General features: G+C 37.0%; 1 protein-coding gene across 2 annotated transcripts; it reads left to right on the forward strand.

Annotated features, from left to right (window-relative positions):
- The first annotated feature begins 217 nt into the window (after window positions 1–217).
- On the forward strand, window positions 218–20,028 carry kif26bb (kinesin family member 26Bb). Of its 2 annotated transcripts, none has more exons than XM_082148159.1 (15): window positions 218–2,102; window positions 2,294–2,638; window positions 3,744–4,118; window positions 6,725–6,873; window positions 7,002–7,173; window positions 10,676–10,873; window positions 11,206–11,299; window positions 12,540–12,802; window positions 13,540–13,720; window positions 13,986–14,130; window positions 14,266–14,425; window positions 14,558–17,276; window positions 17,352–17,521; window positions 18,816–18,966; window positions 19,104–20,028. In XM_082148159.1, the coding sequence occupies exons 1-15, from the start codon at window positions 2,052–2,054 to the stop codon at window positions 19,301–19,303; spliced, it is 5,373 nt and encodes a 1,790-aa protein (XP_082004285.1). In that variant the 5' UTR covers window positions 218–2,051; the 3' UTR covers window positions 19,304–20,028. The 2 variants fall into 2 exon arrangements, with proteins under 2 accessions (XP_082004285.1, XP_082004284.1); XM_082148158.1 differs by having other exon boundaries at window positions 219–2,102; window positions 6,716–6,873.
- Window positions 20,029–20,150: the final 122 nt, after the last annotated feature.

Below are 20,150 nucleotides of genomic sequence, written 5' to 3' on the forward strand. Positions count from 1 at the left end.
ACGGAGAACATGGGCGTGTTCAATCGTAATGATCCTCAGAGATGCTTACGTTACGACCATAAAGACTATCCATTTTGGCTCATACAAGCAGGGTTTCTGCGGGTTTTAGTTCGCCCTTACGCAAATGAAAGCCTTAAAAAGGTCAGAAATCAGAGCAGAAAGACTTAAATAAAAATAAATAAAAATTATGGCGTTAAATGTTGCATGCATTGCAAAAAAAAATTTATATCTTGTTTTTCAATTCAATTAGTCTATCTAAACATCTTTAAATCAGGACATATTCACTTGAGATGCAAATGTAAAATTAAAATTGAACTAAATGAAGGAAGTTTAGCTTAAAACAAGAACAAATATTTGTCAATGAGTTATTAAAACTTCCCTTTTGAATTAAGTTGATTTGATGATGATTATTATTTCTCTATGCTTTACTGGCACTGTAATAGCCTAGGCCTATATTAAAATCTTTTTTTAATGGTTGAAAATCAATAGACCCTTCTCCCCATCTTTTGCCCCATGTTGGGGGTCTTTTAGCCTATATGATTTCAACAATTAAAGCCCCCTCTCCCTGTTTTGCCCAAAGGAATTGTTCCCCCCAAAATTACATTCCAAACCCATAAGACTTTCTTTCATCTTCTGTACACAAACAAAGATCTTTTTGATGAGATCCCTCCATCCATAGACATATGCAATTACCATTTTGATGCTTCAAAAAGTTCATAAAGAGATCGTAAGACTAATCCATGTGATTTGAGCGGTTTAGTAAAAATCATCCGAAGAGACGCGCGATCGCTTTATATGATGAACAGATTAAATTTAGACTTTTGCTCACATAAACATTTTTTAACTCACACATGGTAAACAGAAGCTCAAGCATGTTTGCTTGTTGTGTGAGAACCAATGAGGTTCATTATTATGTGTTACATAGCACGTTTAAGCTTCCTCAAGAACCGATGAGGTTCATTAGCACGTTTGAGCTTCTGTTTATGTCCACTGATCAGTTTAAATGTGAATAAAAATGTACATTAAATCTGGTCATCATATAAAGCGATCGACTCTTCAGAAAATGTTGACTAAATTGCTCAATATGGATTAGGTTTACGATCTCTAACTTTTTGAAGCGTCAAAGTGGTAGTTGCATATCAATGGGGGGACAGAAAGCTCTCTGATTTCATCAAAAATATCTTAATTTGTGTCTTACGGGTTTTTAATGACATGAGAGTGAGTAATTAATGACAGAATTTAAATGTTTGGGTGACCTATACCTTTAATTGTTGAAAAACTATTGATTTAAACACCTTTAACAAAACTGAAAAAAATATTTTCCCCAAAATACCCAGAAATTCATACATAATTCTGTAACATTTACAAATGATTTAATGCTTGATCAAATTCAATTCTGTATAATTCACAACAGTCTTTCAAAATTATTGTGCTGTGTTGTGTGACGATGCAAATACACTATCCTCCTACACTCATTTCCAAAGTTTGCAGTGGCTTGAATCAATCCGCATGTGGGCAGCACTGCCGTTTGCAGATCTACATTTTGGTCGATGGGTGGCGCTATCTCATGATCAATCTTAACATACGGTAACCACAACAGTGTGATCTATTCCTTAGAGCAATGACAAGTGGGTGGTACTGTAAACGGAGAACAAAAAAGATGAAGACCTAATCCAACAACAACCCAAGGACGAATATAAAAATCTATTTTTCATCATATGCCTTGCATGCACAGTTTTCCTAAGGAAAGTTAACAACGGGTAGAATATTAAAAACAACGGTAACTTAACAGCTCGCAGTGGGTGGTGTAATTAAAGGACTTTTTGTAGGCTATATGCGTAAATAGAAATCAAATATTCACTGCTACTCACCGGAGCACCAAGTTGTCCAACAACATAAAGGCGCGGTGCGCGAAATCACTGCATGTGCCTCTAGGACATCACGGTTGTTTTTTTAACCAAGTAAAGTCCGATTTTTCGTGAAACACAGTAGTTTTTTATTTGAAACGAATGGAAACTTGTTGTGAAGGATAAGAGCTTTATTGAGCGAATATGAGGAATCAAACAGGATATTGTGAAACAACAGGCAGTCAGCGGTTTATGGTAAGTAGATGAATATACTTCTGCATCATGCCTCGTGATTGAATATAAGTAATATGCACAATTTGTTAGGTCAGTAAGCCTATATTCCATCATACCTAAATATGATTCATATTTAATTGTTTAAATATTAATTATATATAATTTGACTATCCTTAAAAATGAATATAGCACGGCTTGCGTCTATTTCACAGATGACCAACGTTAAAATGAGTCCCGTGTTGAGGGGTCATGCAGCGCAGAAGGAGCGTCCCTCGCCCGAAGGCGCTGGCTCTTCAGCATATGATTCCCATGCAGCACCTTGGACAGGGTGCGCGGGCTCACTCCCGACACCCCTCACTCACACTCTCTTACGGTCAAAATGGCCCAAAGAATCGTTAAACGGCTACCCTCCTGAATACAACTCCATCAAGTCCAATGGGACGAAAAGAGAGACGTTATTCGACACGGGACATTTGTGTAAAAAGTGCATCTCTTATTTCAACATATTCAAAGGGGAAGCGTTTAAACAAGTAATTGACGGAAACCTTTCTACAAAAGTAAGTATATTTCTTATATCATCAAGTTGCATGCATTTAAAAAAGGAATAGGCTACCATGCATTTCTTTGCATTTAGAGTTGAGGACCAAATGCCCTTGTGTTGGGTGGTATCTCCAGTGGACTGCTGCATGTATGTCCACCCCATCAGCCAGAGTATGTCTCATATTTCAATTACATATGAGTCGCATGCCCCCCCCCCCCCCCTCCCTTGAAACGAGTTTAAATCGATTAGCTTTTGCAGTTGGTCTGAGATTCATGTGCCACTCGTCTAGCCCTGATTGCACTGGAATATGGGGCATAATGGATGGAATATGAAAACTCAGTTCCTACAGAGGAGAACAATAAAGTAAATTACACTATAATGTGATAAGCTGAGATAGAGATGTATTTGCGGCTGGCATGTGTCTTTTTATTTGGTGGTGGGGAGAAATAGGTTAGTGGATCATTTCTTGTCTTTTTTTTAGTAAACTCAAAATCTCTGACCTCTTTTTTCATGAAATTTAAGATGGTTTGAGCAATTACTGAATTTAGGATAAAGGAGGGATGAGATTTTTAAAGGGATCGTTCACCCAAAAATGAAAATTGTGGCATAATTTACTCACCCTCATGTTGTTCCAAACCTGCATGAGTTTCTTTCTTCTGTTGAACACAAAAGAAAATATTTTGAGGAATGTTGGTAACCAGACAGTTGACGGTAGCCATTGACTTGTATAGCATTTTTTTCCCTATGTAAGTCAATGGGGCCCATCAACTGTTTCATTACCAACATTCTTCAAAATATCTTCTTTTGTGTTCAACAGAACAAAGGAACTTTGGGACAACACAAGGGTGAGTAAATAATGACACAATTTTCGTTTTTGGGTGAACCATCCCTATAAGACAGATGGATGTGACTATTTATCATGTCACCAAAAGGGTTTTTGGTTTGAAAATAATGTTACAATATTGAAATAATATATTTTAAAAATTTTATTATGGATAAAACAGTAAAAGTAAACTTTGATTAGTACTGTATAAGCAATTTTCACTAATAATCTGTTATTTTTACTCGTTTTTGATCTGTTAAGTTAAGTCAACAACAACATTTTTCTTTCTGTGCCTCAGGATCCTAAAGTCTTCATTCATCTTTATGAGAGCATGAAACCACCTGCTAGTACTGTAGAAGCCTGGGGCAACGTGGACGGACGCTGTGGCGTCTGCTCCACTCACTTTAGCCAGTTGAAGCAGGAGGCTATCCGCACGATCCTCACCCAGGACCGGGCCATATGGGCTCCACCTACCACTGCCAACATCTCATCCACAAGCCTTGACTCAGGCTCACAAACGCTCCCCAGAACCTCAAGCCACCGATCTGTTGTCTCAGACCCCCATCAGAGGCCCGGCAACGCAGGGCCGGATTGCTGGATTAAAGGACGTCAACATTTGGAGTCCCTGTGGCCCCTGTCTTCATGTAAAGGAATCAATTCAATAGCTCAAAAGGTAGGCCACACATTTTTTAATGTATTTGATCATATTTTTGCCATTGTTTAAACAAACACTTTAAGTCTTTAAAGGGTTGATACGGCCAAAAATTTTAATCCTGTCATCGTTTAATCAGCCTATGTCGTTCTTAACCTGTATGACATTCTTTCTTGTGTGGGATACAAAAGAAGATATTTTGAAAAATGTTTCAGTGTTTTTTGTCCAGACATTGGAGGTTAGTTGGGTCCAGTGTTGTTTTGAACCCAAATGAGTTTCATTGTACAGACAAAAACAGTTAAAACAGTTTTTGTGTTCCATAGAAGAAAGAAAACCATACAAGTTTGAAACATTGTGATAGTGAGTAAAATATGACAGAATTTCCATTTTTTGGAAACTACTTTTGGTGAACACTTTCATAATACTAAACATAGACTACAGTTAAAAGGTGTTTTTTTTTTGTTTGTTTTTTGATAGACATAAACAATTGTGTAGCCATGACATTAAATTGATCAAAACTAAATAGTAAAGACTTTTACAAATTACATGTCAAATAAATGCTGTGCTTTTGACATTTCTATTCATCATGGTTTCTACAAAAATAAGAATAATAAGAAGCACAACCACTTCAAAATTGATAATATTACCAATTTCTTGAGCATCAAATCAGCATATCAGAATGATTTCTGAAGCATCATGTGACACAACTGGAGTAAAGGCTGCTGAAAATTCAGCTTTGCGTCACATATATAAATAAATATATTCAAATAGAATAATATCACATTATTTTTACTGTATTTTTGATCCAATAAATGCAGCCTTGGTGAGCATATGTATGTATTCCTTTTCCAAATAATTTAAAGAAAGAAGCCCTTTCTCTGCTGTTCATATTTTATATCCAGTACACCATCTGTGTGCATAATGTAAGATATCAATTAAATATACATAGCTATGTCTGCCCACCAGGACTTACCAGGAAAACACGTCATGTGTGCCATCTTATACAACCCTCTAATCAGCCTTGATTATGTCCAGATGCAGAAGAAACAGAACTTTTCTAGTTAATGGTTTAACCCACATTTTATCCATACCACAGAGAAGCCCGTCAGGAAAAAAAGAAGCTTGATCAATATCGCTGTAATATTTAATGACCAGTGAAATATTCATACACAGCGCTCGTAAATACAGATGAAACGAGAATGCATTATGAAAGTGCGGCAGAGAGTGAACATCTCAGACAGCTCCATAAGCACTCAGTACCAGATCTTTATGCGACGCTGACCGAGAGCTTGACGGCAGACCTAGTCCATTAGTCCAGCTCCATTTCATTACACAAACATCCAAGGTAAATTCTCTGTCCTTGAAGTGGGATTAAAATAAAAAAAAAGATTATTGCTTGAAGTAAAAGCAGACGAGATGCTTTTTGTAGTATTTTATTTGAAAGAGCAAACACTGACAGGCATGGTTTAATGGAAAGCGTAACTGCGGAAATAAGATGCGCGCATAATTAAATCTAAGATTCTCTCTGGAGGACAGAGAAGTGAGAGAAAGAAAGAAGAGACAGAGGAAAGAATAACAGTTAAGGCAATATTGCCGTCTCTGCCCGAGGGTTGCTCCCAGTGCTAATTGGCGTTACATTCTGCCAATGGAGGGGGGGGCAAAGAGGGGGCTCCTATTTCGCATGGCTGGATAAAAGCATTGATGAGACATAAAGGCAGGGAGTGACTCTGGATATGTGGATGACTGCAGGCAAGCAATGGTTTTCTCAAGCATAGGCACAGTTCAGTCTGAATATTAGGTTAGATTTTGGACTGAAGTATGACTCGTCCTGTCAGCGCCTGCAGCCTCATTCATCGCCTGTATGCTGATACACATATAAAAAGGTTCATGACTTCATCTGCACATATGACTCAGCTTGTAGTGGCAATACCTAATAATATTGTCTGACTGCAGTGCATTAAACACACTCATTTTCACGGTGTAGTGTTCACACAGCCATCATTTTTAAATCAGTGTCAGAAAGACTTTTAGTTAGTTTTAGTTAATTAACATATTGTCTGTCCAGTTTATTGTATTAAAGAGGACCTTTTTTTTTTTTTACATTTTAAACTTTCTTTATTGTGTGATTATTGCTGTTTGAGCATGAAAAAGGTCTGAAAAGTTACAAAGCACTCCAAAGGGAGTTATTTATGAATAAGTCCCTGAAACACTGCGATTGTTTTCTTCCAGGAACGTACACGTCGCAATATTTCTCATAAAAAAAATTCCTACCCAAGGTTTATGCAAATAAAGGGGACTAGGCCTGGTTGAGTTATGTTAGTTCTGTGTTAAAACTCGCTGTTATGGCAAGGGGCGTGACATTTCTGAAACACGCTTGAAGCAGTTGACCAATCACAACACACTGGTCCAGCCAACCAATCAGAGCACACTGCGCTGTTCGGAAGGAGGGGCTTCATAGAGACAGAAACTAAACTGCGCGTTACTGACAGACTGGAAAGAGAGGTGCTGCAACTATGTAAAATATGTGAAAAATATATAATGTTTTTTGGACATTCAAGCATGAAAACCTATTGTAGTTACTGAGCTTGACAATCTCAGTGAAGATGATTCTTTCTCAGTCCTCCCAGAGTCCTTTACATTCAGGAAAGGTGTTTGAGAAGGAGAATGTGACCTCTACAGCACTATGCAACTACGGCGCCTCACAGCCTGCCCGTTCTTCCAGTATGTCGTCTCTGCTCCCTTCAGGAACCTCTGCTGCCTTGTCTTTCTTTGTCAGGTAATAGACCAGAAAAAAATAAAATAAACTGTGATTTGGAAAAGGTGTGATTTGTAGAAAAGAAAGAAATGCTTTGATAATGTACATGCATGTAAGCTAAACGCTGTCAAATCTCTGAACATCCACAGGGCTGCACAAAAGCTGAATGTAATGGTTAGAAGAGGGAGGCAGTTCTCAGAAAGTGGTGCTTCCCAACAGCTGACAAACTTCAGTAGCCTCATGCAGAAGTCTCCTCCTCCAGTACCAGCCAACATTTTTCAAGCTGCTAGTAAGAGCAAGGAAACACCTGGGATGGGGAAGGTATGGCTGAAACGTTTACTAACATTTTTAATTGTTTAATTTTGCTACTAAAAAACACCAAAACTTATGGGTGCTTCTATTATTACGTAATATTGCATTGTTAGATTATCGTAGCTGTTCATTTGCTAATAAATTAGAGACAATAATATAATAGCAATATTATACAGAGGTGCAGTAATTTTGTTTATTTTATGATTTTTACTGATTGTATAAATGTGACCCTGGACCACAAAACCAGTCTTATGGGTCATTTTTTTTTAAATTGAGATTTATACATCACATGAAAGCTGAATAAATAAGCTTTCCTTTGATGTGTGGTTTGTTAGGATAGGGCAATATTTTCGAGATACAACTATTTGAAAATCTGGAATCTGAGGATGCAAAAAAATCGAAACATTGAGAAAATCTCCTTTAAAGTTGTTCATTTATGTTCGCGATTGTGCTGCATTCACTCATAAAAATAAATGTTTTATATATTTACCGTAGGAAATTTACAAAATATCTTCATGGAACATGATCTTTACTTAATATCCTAATGATTTTTGGCATAAAAGAAAAATCGATAATTTTATACAATGTATTGTTGGCTATTGCAACAAATATACCCATGTGACATGTGACTGGTTTTGTGATCCAGGGTCACAAATATGAAAGCCTGTGTTCTACCTGAGAGTAAAAATTAGTTTAAGTTTAAACGTTTGTAAGTTTAAAGTAAAAGTAAGAACACACTGCAAGAAATAAAGACATTTTGTGAGATGTAAAGTTGCATTGTGAGATACTATGTCACATTATAAGATATAAAGTCCAACATTTTGAGAAAAACAATTGGTCACACTTCAGATTAGGGTCCAATTCTTACTATTAATTAACTATTAACTATGACTTTTGCCTCTATAAACTCCTAATTACTGCTTATTAATAGTTAGTAAAGTAGTTTTAGTTTAAGTATTGGGTAGGATTAAGGGGATGTAGAATTTGGTCATGCAGAATAAGGCATTAATGTTGTTTTTTAAGTTCTAATAAACAGCCAATATCCTAGTAATATGCATGCTAGTAATAAGCAACTGGTTAATAGTGAGAATTGGACCCTTAACTAAAGTGTTACCGGACAATTACAGTTGTGAGGTATAAAGTCAAATGTACACTACTGTGGAAAGATTTTTTAATGCTTTTTGAATGAAGTCTTTTATGAGTCTCTTGTAAGTCTCTTCTAAAATGCTAAAAATGGGTGATTTGGCTCTCAAGAAACATTTCTTCATGTTGAAAACAGGTGTGCTTATTAATATTTGAATAAAAAGTGCAAAAGAAAAGCTTTTGTAACATTATAAACATATTTACTGTCACTTTTGATCAATGTAATGTTTTTATTTATTTTATTTTATGTTTTTTTATTTAACCAGGAAAATCTCTCTGAGATTAAAAATCTCTTTCACAGGAGAGTCCTGGCCAAGAATGGACAGCAGTTACAGTCACAACTTACAGATTGTAACAACAAATATACAATTTAAACACTTAAAAACAGTTGCAAATCAATGAGTCTTCTTCGAGTGACCGAATAATAGATTTAAAATGTTCCATAGGCACCAGAGTTTGTAATTTCAATCTCGTTTGGAGTAAATTCCATTCAAATGGAGCTGCGTACATAAAAGCCCTTTTTCCCAGTTCAGTTCTTACAAATGGAACAGAGAGAGTAAAACAATTTTAGACTGAAGGAATATTTCCCAACACTTTTCTTTTCAATTAGACAACCTAGATACAAAGGCAACAACCCCAGAATAGTTTTATAAATAATTAGGTAATAATGAATTTTCCTTCTAATAGACAAAGATGGCCAGGCTACTCTATTATACAATATACAATGATGAGTTAAAGGTTTACAATCTGATATAAATCTTAAAGCGCTGTGATAAACAGCATCCAAAGAAGAAATATACCCAAATATACTTGCTGAATAAAAGTAATGAATAGTATAAAGTATAAAAATCTTACTGACCTTTTTGAAAAAGTGTAACTTTTTTTATTTCCTTAGTGGCGGAATACAGCTTCCATGGTAAAAATGCCCTGTTCCCATACACCCATTATTTATTTATTCTGTGAGCAAAGGTGTACAATAACAGTGTTACCAAGATGAAACAAGTAATATTTGGCTGGTCATGTGATGTTAATAAGGCAGCCCCCATGATCTCCATGTAAATGAAACAGCTTCTATTAGCCCACTGTTATGACTGGAGTCTTCATCTCACTTGAGTGTACATCATTTTAAACACACGTGTCTTTGTATACAACTTTCTGAATGAGGAAAAATTTCCCTTACTTACATACCACACTCAGATGGTTTAGATGTCCTCAGTTTGACCTTGGGATGTGGCTGATCTCTAGATGCCTCACATTTTAGAAAAGACCTTTGAAAGTGATGTTAATGGCCTTCCCATTCCATCACACCACCTCCTTGAGGAAGGGAAATCAATTTAGTTTAATTGTAGCTCATCCTGACTTCACTCTCCACAGTTCACACTGATGGGACTCATCTTGAGTTTCAAATTATCGCTCTCAGGGTAGCACCTGGTAGCAAGATCGCACTCAGCTTTGCACATCCAGCAACTGTAGCAGCGATAATGGGTTCTTAAATAATTCATTTCGTGTAAATATGATTTGACAGACTCAGAACAGAGAAGATAATATCACTAGACAAATGCATTAGATATCAGACAAAGCATTAACCTAAACTCGGTTTAGTTGTGTGTTCAATGACATCATGCTTTAAAAATTGGAATATTTTAAGTATTAAATATTACTGTTATAGTTATAGTTTCAGGAACAAGGACATTTTTGTCTCAGTAAAAGTATGGCACTGATGATTTTAATGTTGACCACGTTGGTTTTAGCTGTCTTATTCTCTGGTGTAGGACTTCACAAGTAATAATGTTTATATATTATTATTAGTGCTGTCAATTCGATTAAGCGCATCTAACATAAACATTTTTGTTTACATGTGTGTGTATATCAATTATTATATTAATATATATGATATACTGTATGTGTGTGTGTGTGTGTGTTTGTGTATTCACAGACACATACACACACACACACACATTTAATATTTAATTATCGTGTTTCATCAATTTGACATCACTTATTATTATGTAAACATTCAAATGCTAAATAAATTATTAGGAGCAAGTATACATTTTCAATCTTAAAATACATTTTGGGTAATGTGCAAAATTGATTTAAAAATATCTATTTTGGACATATAATAATGTATATTGATGGTCAAAATATGTAACTTAAACTTATTAAAAATCATATATTTATGTAAAAAAAAACTATATTAGTAAAATATATTTTGACCATTTTTTATATAAAAAATAAATAAAAATTTGACAATATGTATTTTCGTCTTATGGGATTGAGCACTTTTTAAATGTAGATTTAAAAAAATTCTAGATTTATATGTAATATCTAATTAGTATATTGTTTTGTGTTTTCCCCCCAATTTTAGGTCAAAGTGATGCTGCGAGTCTGTTCGGTTCCTGAGTCAGACCCCTCCCAGTCCTACTCTTTCAAACTGGACCTGCACAAGAAACAGATCACATTGCTGAATGTACCCACCCTCACCCCTCAGAGACAGACTACTGGCACTACAGTCTCCTCAAAGACCTTCACCTTTGATGCTGCCTTTGGCCACGATTCAACCCAGGTCAGGGCCACTGCTTTGTTATTTCTGTCTCATGATATGAAAACTGATCTGTCTAATGTCTGGAGCCCATCTGAGTCATAATATCCAAACATCTGCAACACTTTCAGATTTGGTCACTTGAGTGCAGATATTCAATATCTGGATATTCTTCTCCAGTGCAATCAATTGCAATCAAATTTCTCTCTGTATTAAATGCACTTTGGCAAAAAAATGCCAAATCCCGGGAAAAGGTCCTTGAAATGTACATGAAATGTCTGTACAGTTCAACTGTCAAATGATTAAACAGTGTTGTCGTAAAAAAGAAAAAAAAATTTTTTTACATTATTTTTCAGGCTGAAGTTTGTGAGAACAGCTTGTGTGAGGTGCTTCAGTGTGTGGTTGCAGGGGCTGATGGTTGCATCCTAAGTTTTGGTCAAACCAGTGTGGGTAAGTGAGTTATTTTAAAATCTTTTTTATCCTGTAAAGCCTGACATATGGAAATGGTCAGACAAATAATTTTTAATGCATCCTTTTAGTGAACCTTAAGACAAAATATATGTAAGTGTATTTATAAGAAAATCTGACAAATAAAAAATTGCAAATGTGTTTTGTTTTGTAACATATTTGATACATCAGGCCTTTATGACCCAAATAGTATGATATAATGACAAGGAGGTCAGACTGCTCAAACTGAGCAAAAATATGCAATTTGGTGCTGTCGTTGTTATTTAAATGGCCAGAAAGAAATTCTGATAGCTTGTAATTACAGTATAACAGACTGGTTACATAAAATGCAAATACCTATCAGTTGTCACTTTATCCCCCAATAATGTTTTAGTTGAATAATATTTAAGTGCTAAGTTTTGTGATCAACGCTCTGTAGTTTTAATTGTAGAGTTTTTTTGCTCAGAGTAAATGTGACTATTTCTCACACAAAAAAAAATCTTCAGAGTGCAAATTTGTACATCTCACAATGTGACATTAAATCTCACGATCGTGACCTTGTTTCTCATATTTGTATCTTCATAATGCAGTCTGTGACTATATGCTGCAGTATGACTGTCTTATTTCACAATTACCTTTTAATTTTTTACTCTGGGGCAGAAATGGGCTTCCATAGCTCCTATGGAACCATAGCTCCTATGGTGTTGATGCAGAAAGGTTCAGATTCACATGTTTTTGCCACTTCTTGTGACTTGTGGGGCCTGTCAATGAATATGAATGTGCATTAAATATTGTTCCTTCAAGAGATGACATAGGTCAGGCTACACAGTGGGTCATCACGGTCATTTACCTTTAAGGTTATTAATTGTTATCCTCCCAAAATCATGACAACAATCTCTACATGGCATTTGGAGTATGACATCATTCTCTATTAGCTAGATTGAATTACCCGGCCTCCATGTTGGCCCTTGGCTCCCAGCCAGACATCATAAATCTTTTAAACCGGCCCATGCTTGACTGCCAGTAAAGTGCTTTACATTTAATTGGTCATGACATTGCCACAACGCATTTTACACCCCAGTTTGTAAAGTCATTCACCATGTATTTAAGCATATTGCAAGCTGTGGCTTTTTGTCATTCCGAATGATGATTTATTTAGCAAAACCCTTATGGGGGGCTTTTCTGTTTAATGATGGTCTGTTATGAAAAATTCCATTCTCACTTTCTTTTTATCTTTTTACAGGAATGTCTTACACCATGATTGGCCATGATGGTTGTACTCAAAGCCTTGGAGTCATTCCATGTGCTATCTCTTGGCTTTTCAAGCTCATTAACAGGAAGAAAGACAAGACATGGGCAAACATCTCAGTTTCCGTGTCAGCTGTAGAGGTCTGTGGGGAAAACAATGCCATTAGGGATTTACTCTCTGATGTTGACACAAGCAACTGCAAGGAGACATATAAGACAGATGCTTTCCTCAAAGAGGACCCCGTCTGTGGAATACAGGCAATTCATTTCATTTTACCTTCTATTTATTTGTGCAGCACTTTTCACGATGCATATTGTTCCAAAGCAGCTTTGCAAAATATAGTGCCTGACAACCTGAGGGCACAATTGCATAGAAAAATTCCCTATAATGTTAGTTGGATGATGGAAAAGCCTCAAGCGAGTGCTCTTGAAGGAATATTCAGGGTTAAGTGTTGTTAAGTGCAATCGACAGCATTTATGGCATAATGTTGATTATTACTTTAAAAAATAAGTTAAAAAAAGGTAGGCACTTATAATGGAAGTGAAGGGGGCCACTTTTTGTTCTTTTTAAAGCATAATTCTTACATTCTTAAATTGGATGTAATACAAAGTATTACACATATTGTTTGCTTCTTGTGGTTATACTATTAAAAAAGTGAGTATTTTGATGTTTGTGGATTGGCCCCATTCACTTCCATTGTAAGTGCCTCAACGTAACCCAGATTTGTGCTTTTTATGAAGAAAATAAGGGGACAAGTGCAAATATTGTTTGTGGTAATCAGCATTATGCTACAAATGCTGTTGATTGAGCTAAACTTGTACCCGTGATATTCCTTTAAAAACATTTCGCATGAAGTTTATAACCCTTTGCATGGCATATTATCAATATTCATGAGCAATCAATACAAATTTAATACATACTCATTGATATGTTAATTGAGACATTCCCATTTACTTGAGAGTCTCCTTATTGGATTGTGTTATCTTGATTCTAGCTCTGCAACCACAGTGTGCTAAATGCTCCAACTCCAGAAAGAGCAGCTTTCCTATTAGATGCAGCTATTGCATCTCGCAGTGGGACGTTAGACAGTGGAGGGAGACCGCAACACTGTTGTCACATGTTCTTCACCCTTCATGTTCGCCAACAGCACATAGGGAGCAGCACCAAGTCTGGGAGTGAGTTCAGTTGCTTTTTCATGTATGTTCATGTGCAGATTCTCAGTACAGATCTTGATAAACTCGACTTGATAAACAAAGGCCTATTGGATAACATTTCTCATGCGATACTGACCCAGGAGAGTAAAATTGAACACTTTTTTCTATTTTCAGCATAATAAAATAGATGGTTTTGCATTCATGATGATCTTTTTCATAACATCCGTTGCTTCTTTAATATTATTTGTTTAATTTCTTGTATTAATAAAATATATATTTTCCTCAGTGAATGTGGATCAAAGCAAGCTGAGCCTGATCGATTTAGGGAGCTGTGTGGGGGAGAGGGGTGTAAGCAACTGTGGAGTCTGCCTCGCTGAGCTTGGCAACTTTATCACAGCCAATCTCAACAGACATAAACATGTCCCTAATAGGTATGTTTGTGTATATCTTAAATATAAAAGTAGGAATTTACTAATAGTATATGAACTTAAAGCAGAGTGCTTTAATTAAGTAAAATGTATTTAAGTTGCTACATTTAATTACCAGTGATAATTTGTTCAAAACAGGGAAAGTAAATTAGCCATGCTCCTGCAAGACTCTCTGAGCAATGTCAACTGCTCCACAACAATTATTGCCCATATATCCACCTCGTCTGAAGACATTACAGAAAGCCTCTGTACAATGCAGACTGTGTCTCGAATGCGAAGGCAGAAAAAGAAGACAAGGGTATGCTTTTATATAATTTAATAATCTAACTATTAAATATATTTATTATTATGGAAGTGTTCTCCAGTTTTCAAGTGATGTGAATTTAGGCAGAGTTGTACATTTTTACATTTTTTTTTCTTTTTTTTTCAGAAGTCTTCCTCAAGCTCGCCCGGGGGAAGAAGCTTAGGCAATGAGAGGAAAGTTAATAATTCCACCAAGCTGAGATTCCAATCTACAGGAACACTGGATCAAGATCTCTCCTCTCCTGGTTTCTCTAGTGATCCAGCATTTTACCCTGCGAGTGACAAGTCCTGTGATACCATTTTCTCTGTTGATCCTTCCGGCCTCCTAGATAAAGAGGTTACAAATAGAAGCAGAGAGGTTTTGCCTATTATTCCATCCTTACTCAAGAGCAAATTAGAGTCCAAGAAGCTCTCGTTGATGAAGTTTTGTGAAATCTCTCCACCAATTGCCAATCGCATGAAGCAGATATCAAAAGAAAAGACTAGAGAAGAGTCAACACCAACAATATTGCAAGATAAATCAGAGTTTGAGTGTCTGAAGTGCAACACATTTGCAGAACTCCAGAATCGACTGGGAAACATAGACGGAACAGAGTTGGATCTATGCAAAGATCCGGAAATGAACACTATGAATAAAGCACCCCACTTAAGCCAAACTGAAAAGAAGTCTAATTCATTGGACATCCAAGCATCAAGCAAAAGGGAATATGATAGTACCAGACAAGGAAACTTATCAAAAACATTTGCCATCATTCACAACAGTGAGGAAATTCCAAGTACTTCCAATTCACAGATTATTCATACATGTCCACCACAGCTAGATGTAGTCAAACCAAGTGATCCTATGCTGTCTGGCCAATCTCCAAGCAAATATAAGCTTTATAATAAAAAAATGGACATGATGCCCACTTCACTATCTCTGAAATTAGAAGACCAAGGAAAGATAAGATTATCAGATTTCACAATGCAACCTGAGACACGAATTTCTCCTGTCGGCAAGAGTTCTCCGAGATCTACCTCGTCCTCTTCTTTTTCATCATCCCTATCTTCCAGTTTGAGCTCCCCACCGGCTGTTTCTGCCTCTTTGAATGGAGATGTTTCACATTGTACAGCAAAGAACCAGCGAGAGATGAGGGCCACCATTACCGTGACCGTTCAGCAGCCGCTCGATCTTAATGGACATGATGAGCTTGTGTATACCGTAGTTGAGGAGGTAACAATAAATGGGGCCACTGAGCAAGGAAAGGCAAAAATATTAAGTATTCATGAGTCTCACTCTCTCCAGGCTTTAACGCCAGGAAGTCAGTCTGTAAGGATTATCGGCAGCATAGGTGAAGAACAAACAGCAAGTTTTTATAGCACCTCTAATGCAAAAACTTCAGAGAATGAAGTCTCCATGACCTCATCTGATGCAGCTGTACAACACACAAAAATCAATCCACATATTGACAAGGTAAGCGGCTTCATTGATTCAAAAGACCTGCCGCAGCATGATAATTGGTCTGACGTGCCGCTGACAGAAGATGTGAAGGAGATACCTAGAGGAGCCAATGCTAAACTTGACCCTCACTGTGAAGTCTTGAAGTCCAGACAAAATGCTTGTGAAATTACACCTGAGCAAAGCTGGCTGTGCCAAAACAAAAAGAAAGACATCAAGAATGGCCCACAAATGAACACAGAACACAAGAACCCATGTAATCCAAAAGAAACTCTTGAGAAGAAACAACATGCCAAGAAAGACGGACTTGTGGAATGGAACAAAGACAATGTGCCATCAACATACACAAACAGTCCCACCCTGAAAAGGAAAGGAACAAAAGAAGAGTCTGCAATAGCCAGAAGTGCAATGCTAAACCAGGCTACTGAAACTAAGACCAACACGAAATCTCATTTTGAAGAGAGCAGCAAGTTATTTAATGCAAAACTGAAAGCATTATCCGGCAGGAGCCAAACTTGGGATGAGAGTAATATCGGGAACTCAACAGGAAGCTTGAAATGTAATTCTAGCTCACCAAGACTTAAAAGCAAGTACCTTGAGGAGACTGCTTTCATCGATATGGCTCCTAAAGGCCTTTTAGATGAACAATATTTTCCAGCTCAACCCAGCCCACTTGGTTTTAAAGAAGACTTTGAGGACTTTGTAAGGTGTCGAGCTAGTCAGAGTCTTGGGAGGGTTCCACAGTTCTTCCCCATGCATGATGCCAACGATGCATCCCGGCCATCCAAAAATGGTCACTCTAAGACAACAGCTGTTAATAAATTCATGCCCAGTTCAAAGATCCAGAAGATGCCAAACTTGTCCCCCAAACCCACTAGACACTCGATCAACAGGAGCTCAAGTTTTTCTCCTAACGGAGCACCTGTCACCCAAAGCTTCTGGTCAACACACTCCCTATCCCGAAGTCAGGACAACAGTGGTTTGAAGTCGCCTGGTGCAGTCCGGAAAGGAAGAGTTGAACTTTTAAGAAGCAGTAGAGACTCTCTTTCCGCTTTTAGTCAAGGTGGGTCTGATTTAGATGAAAGTGAGGAACTGGGGACGTTGAAACCTTTCGTTCACACGTTGCCATCCCCGTACAGTCGGATCACAGCTCCGCGGTCACCATACCACTGCAGCGGCCATGCCAGCGACACAACCAGTGTTCTCAGTGGAGAGCTGCCTCCTGCCATGTGTAAAACGGCTTTACTCTATAACAGAAGCAGTATGGTCAGTAGTGGCTATGAAAGCATGTTAAGAGACAGTGAGGCTACAATTAGCAGCAGTTCAACGCACAACTCCATCAGCGATCAGAGCTGCTCACTCGGTGCTGCTAAAGGGGCGAGAAGTACCAAGAAAAGAACCAACATAGGTAAGGAATTTTCTAATTCAGTGTATTCTAGCATACAAAACAACATGGTTTTCACTGTATTGTCTTTGTCCACAGGGTCCAGTATAAGACGGCCATCTCAAGACAACCTCCAGTCGCTGAAGAGATCCTTCAGTGGGCCCAAAATGCACCGGGTGGATCGGGGTGTTTCTGAGTCTTATGAAATTAAAGTCTATGAGATTGATAATGTAGATGGCGTACAGAAGAGAGGTGGGGCAGGGAACAAGGTGAGGTTCAAAATGTGTCAATGAAAAAATTGTCTGTCTGTCTGTCTGCTTTGTATTTCATTCACACACTGCTATTGTTGTATGGTCTGTTAAATTGGTAGCGCTTGACTCAATTGCTTAGACATGAGAATCTGTTCTTTAGCCAGGTATCCTGACTTGCAACACCGTTTTCTAAAAGTGAAGGCTGGAATACCCTACATGACTTTGGCCCAGGTTTTTTCCCCGATTTGCAGTATGGAGGAGTCGGCATTAGTTGGCGAAAGTCAGAGCCAATCTGCAGATTTTGGGCAGTCGGAGTTGACTAATTTCACAGAAAATTGTGTAGTGTGTGATGGGCATTGGATTGGATAGGATTCCATCAAATCAGAGGATTTCAAACATGTTTGATATTTTGATCCGTTTTTAGAACACGTTTTCATTTGTCATGCATCTTCTAGCAACATGAGTTTGTGTTCAGAACAACGTGAAAGTGACAAAATCTGTTCAGATTTTAGTGTATTCCAGCCTTAAAACTAATTTCTAAAAAATTTAAGCATTATTCCCTTTTCACACAAGCTGCAAATCTGTTTCTTGTTTCTTTTTTTCTTTTTCTTACTCTGACACAAATTAGAGACCAGATACTCATTCAGAGTAAATGTGATTTTGCAATCTTTATACATCCTGGGTTTTTTTCTATTACTGAAAAATATGCAAGTCTTTGTTGAATATTTGGGAAATATTTTGTTATTTGGTTTTACAAATGTATATTTTTACAGTTTTCACTCAACAATGTACTGTACACATTCAGGAAAATTTTACAATGTTGTATATACAATGTTTTTTCCCGAGTAGCAAAGATGCTGTTCCTCAAATGATGATTCATTTTATCAAAACAATATTGTAATCACAAAACCAAAACTGTATGTTCAGGAATTGCTTTTTTACGTGAATATTCACTTTAATTTATGTAGTACTATTATGTTGCAGAGTTTAAAATGTATAGCTGCACATTCACTGTAGTAAACGACCATGGCCGTATTGTTTTAAATAAATCTCACAGTGTGTAATTCAGTGTATCTGTGTATTTGGTGGTTTTTGTGGCGTTATTTAAAGGCAATATTTGATTTAGACTCAAGATAACTAAATTAGCTGCATACAGTGTTTGATTTTGTCTGTATATGAAATGTGTTATAGAAAAACTGTAATAGGTTATTAGTATAAAAAACCTGTGGTGTGATGGAAGGCCAAATGCTAATCTCAGATCTCTCACATTTTATATGGAGGGAAACTGACATTTTGTCATCCACGTTTCCAGGGTATAGTCCTCTTTAGTGCAAAGCTGAAATTCCTGGAGCATCGACAGCAGAGAATAGCAGAGGTGAGACTCAAGTATAATGCTCTCAAGAGGGAGCTGGAACATGCCAAGCATCATCTGATGGTGGACCAAGGAAAATGGACCCGTGAATGTAAGGGTTAAAAATATTTGCTTATGTATATTACCTAATATTAAGCACTGCAGGATAGAAAACTGTAGGGTTGTTTATGGTTCTGCTTGAACTCCTTATCAATAATTATAATGCTATTTGTGTGATGTATTTTGCAGTTGACTTATGGCAAACGTTTGAGGTAGACTCCCTGGAGCACTTAGAGGCTTTGGAGATGGTCACTGAACGGCTAGAGCGTCATGTTAACCTCTGTAAAGCACATGTCTTGATGGTCACCAGCTTTGATGTTACACCCAAGTGCAGACGAAAGTGGCGGCATCGGCCCACTGTAGATCATTCAGTGTTTGTAGGAATATAGCATGCCAAGATTTTAAATGATCACTTGTACCTGTTATGCAACATACTTGTATGAAATGATATGCAAATCCATGCCTCTAAAGCATCTCAAAATCATCACATTATACGGAAGCTTCCGCTGGTGCTGATCGGGCATACTTGAAATCTAATTTGCTGTAAATGTTTGTGTTGTTAGCTTTAGCATTGGGAGAGACCAAAACAACATATTGGACTGCAGTATTACTTGAAATCCTAGATTATTCCTTGTTTTTCCACTGTTCAGGCTTTAATTCTGGGTAGTCAGGATTAAAGATTTCCCTTTGTACATTTGTAAATCCGGGGTTAACTTTCCTTCTGGCATATTTGCTAGGTTAACCCTAACCTTAAGTAGCCTATATGAGATGACCTGTAATATAACTGCTTGTCTATCTGTGGAAATTAACAATATTTGAATCTGTTTCTCTCCCAAGCATTAATGTATGATTTGTTACGTGTTGTTAAACAACTTACTGTAATACTCTCGCACCTTATTGTTTCACACAATATACTTTTGGGCTTAATATCACCATTTTAAAAGTTGTGATACGTTACTCACTACTTTTTCAAATTTACAAGTGTGAAATAAAATTAATTTTGGAGGTAAAAAAATGTGACTTTATTAAGAGTTATTACCCAGTGTTTATTTTGTTGCTGTAAGAGCAAATCATTTGAAAGTTTTATTGTTAAGGTCTTTAATCCTTATGTGTATGCGCTAATAAAACCTTGTTATGCATATAAATGCTTTTACTGGAATTGTGTCAATTTATTTACATGTTTAATACCCACTGTAATCATCAGATGAGAAACATGACATGACATGATTTAGATTT

The sequence above is a fragment of the Leuciscus leuciscus genome (assembly GCF_965113295.1).
Source record: "Leuciscus leuciscus genome assembly, chromosome: 19".
NCBI lineage: Eukaryota > Metazoa > Chordata > Actinopteri > Cypriniformes > Leuciscidae > Leuciscus > Leuciscus leuciscus.

Coding starts and splice junctions, on each gene's coding strand:
- kif26bb (XM_082148158.1), top strand. CDS start 2,052: ATGAGGAATCAAACAGGATATTGTGAAACAACAGGCAGTCAGCGGTTT. Junction 10,874..11,205: donor TTGGCCACGATTCAACCCAG/GTCAGGGCCACT, acceptor ATTATTTTTCAG/GCTGAAGTTTGTGAGAACAG. Junction 14,131..14,265: donor CATAAACATGTCCCTAATAG/GTATGTTTGTGT, acceptor TGTTCAAAACAG/GGAAAGTAAATTAGCCATGC.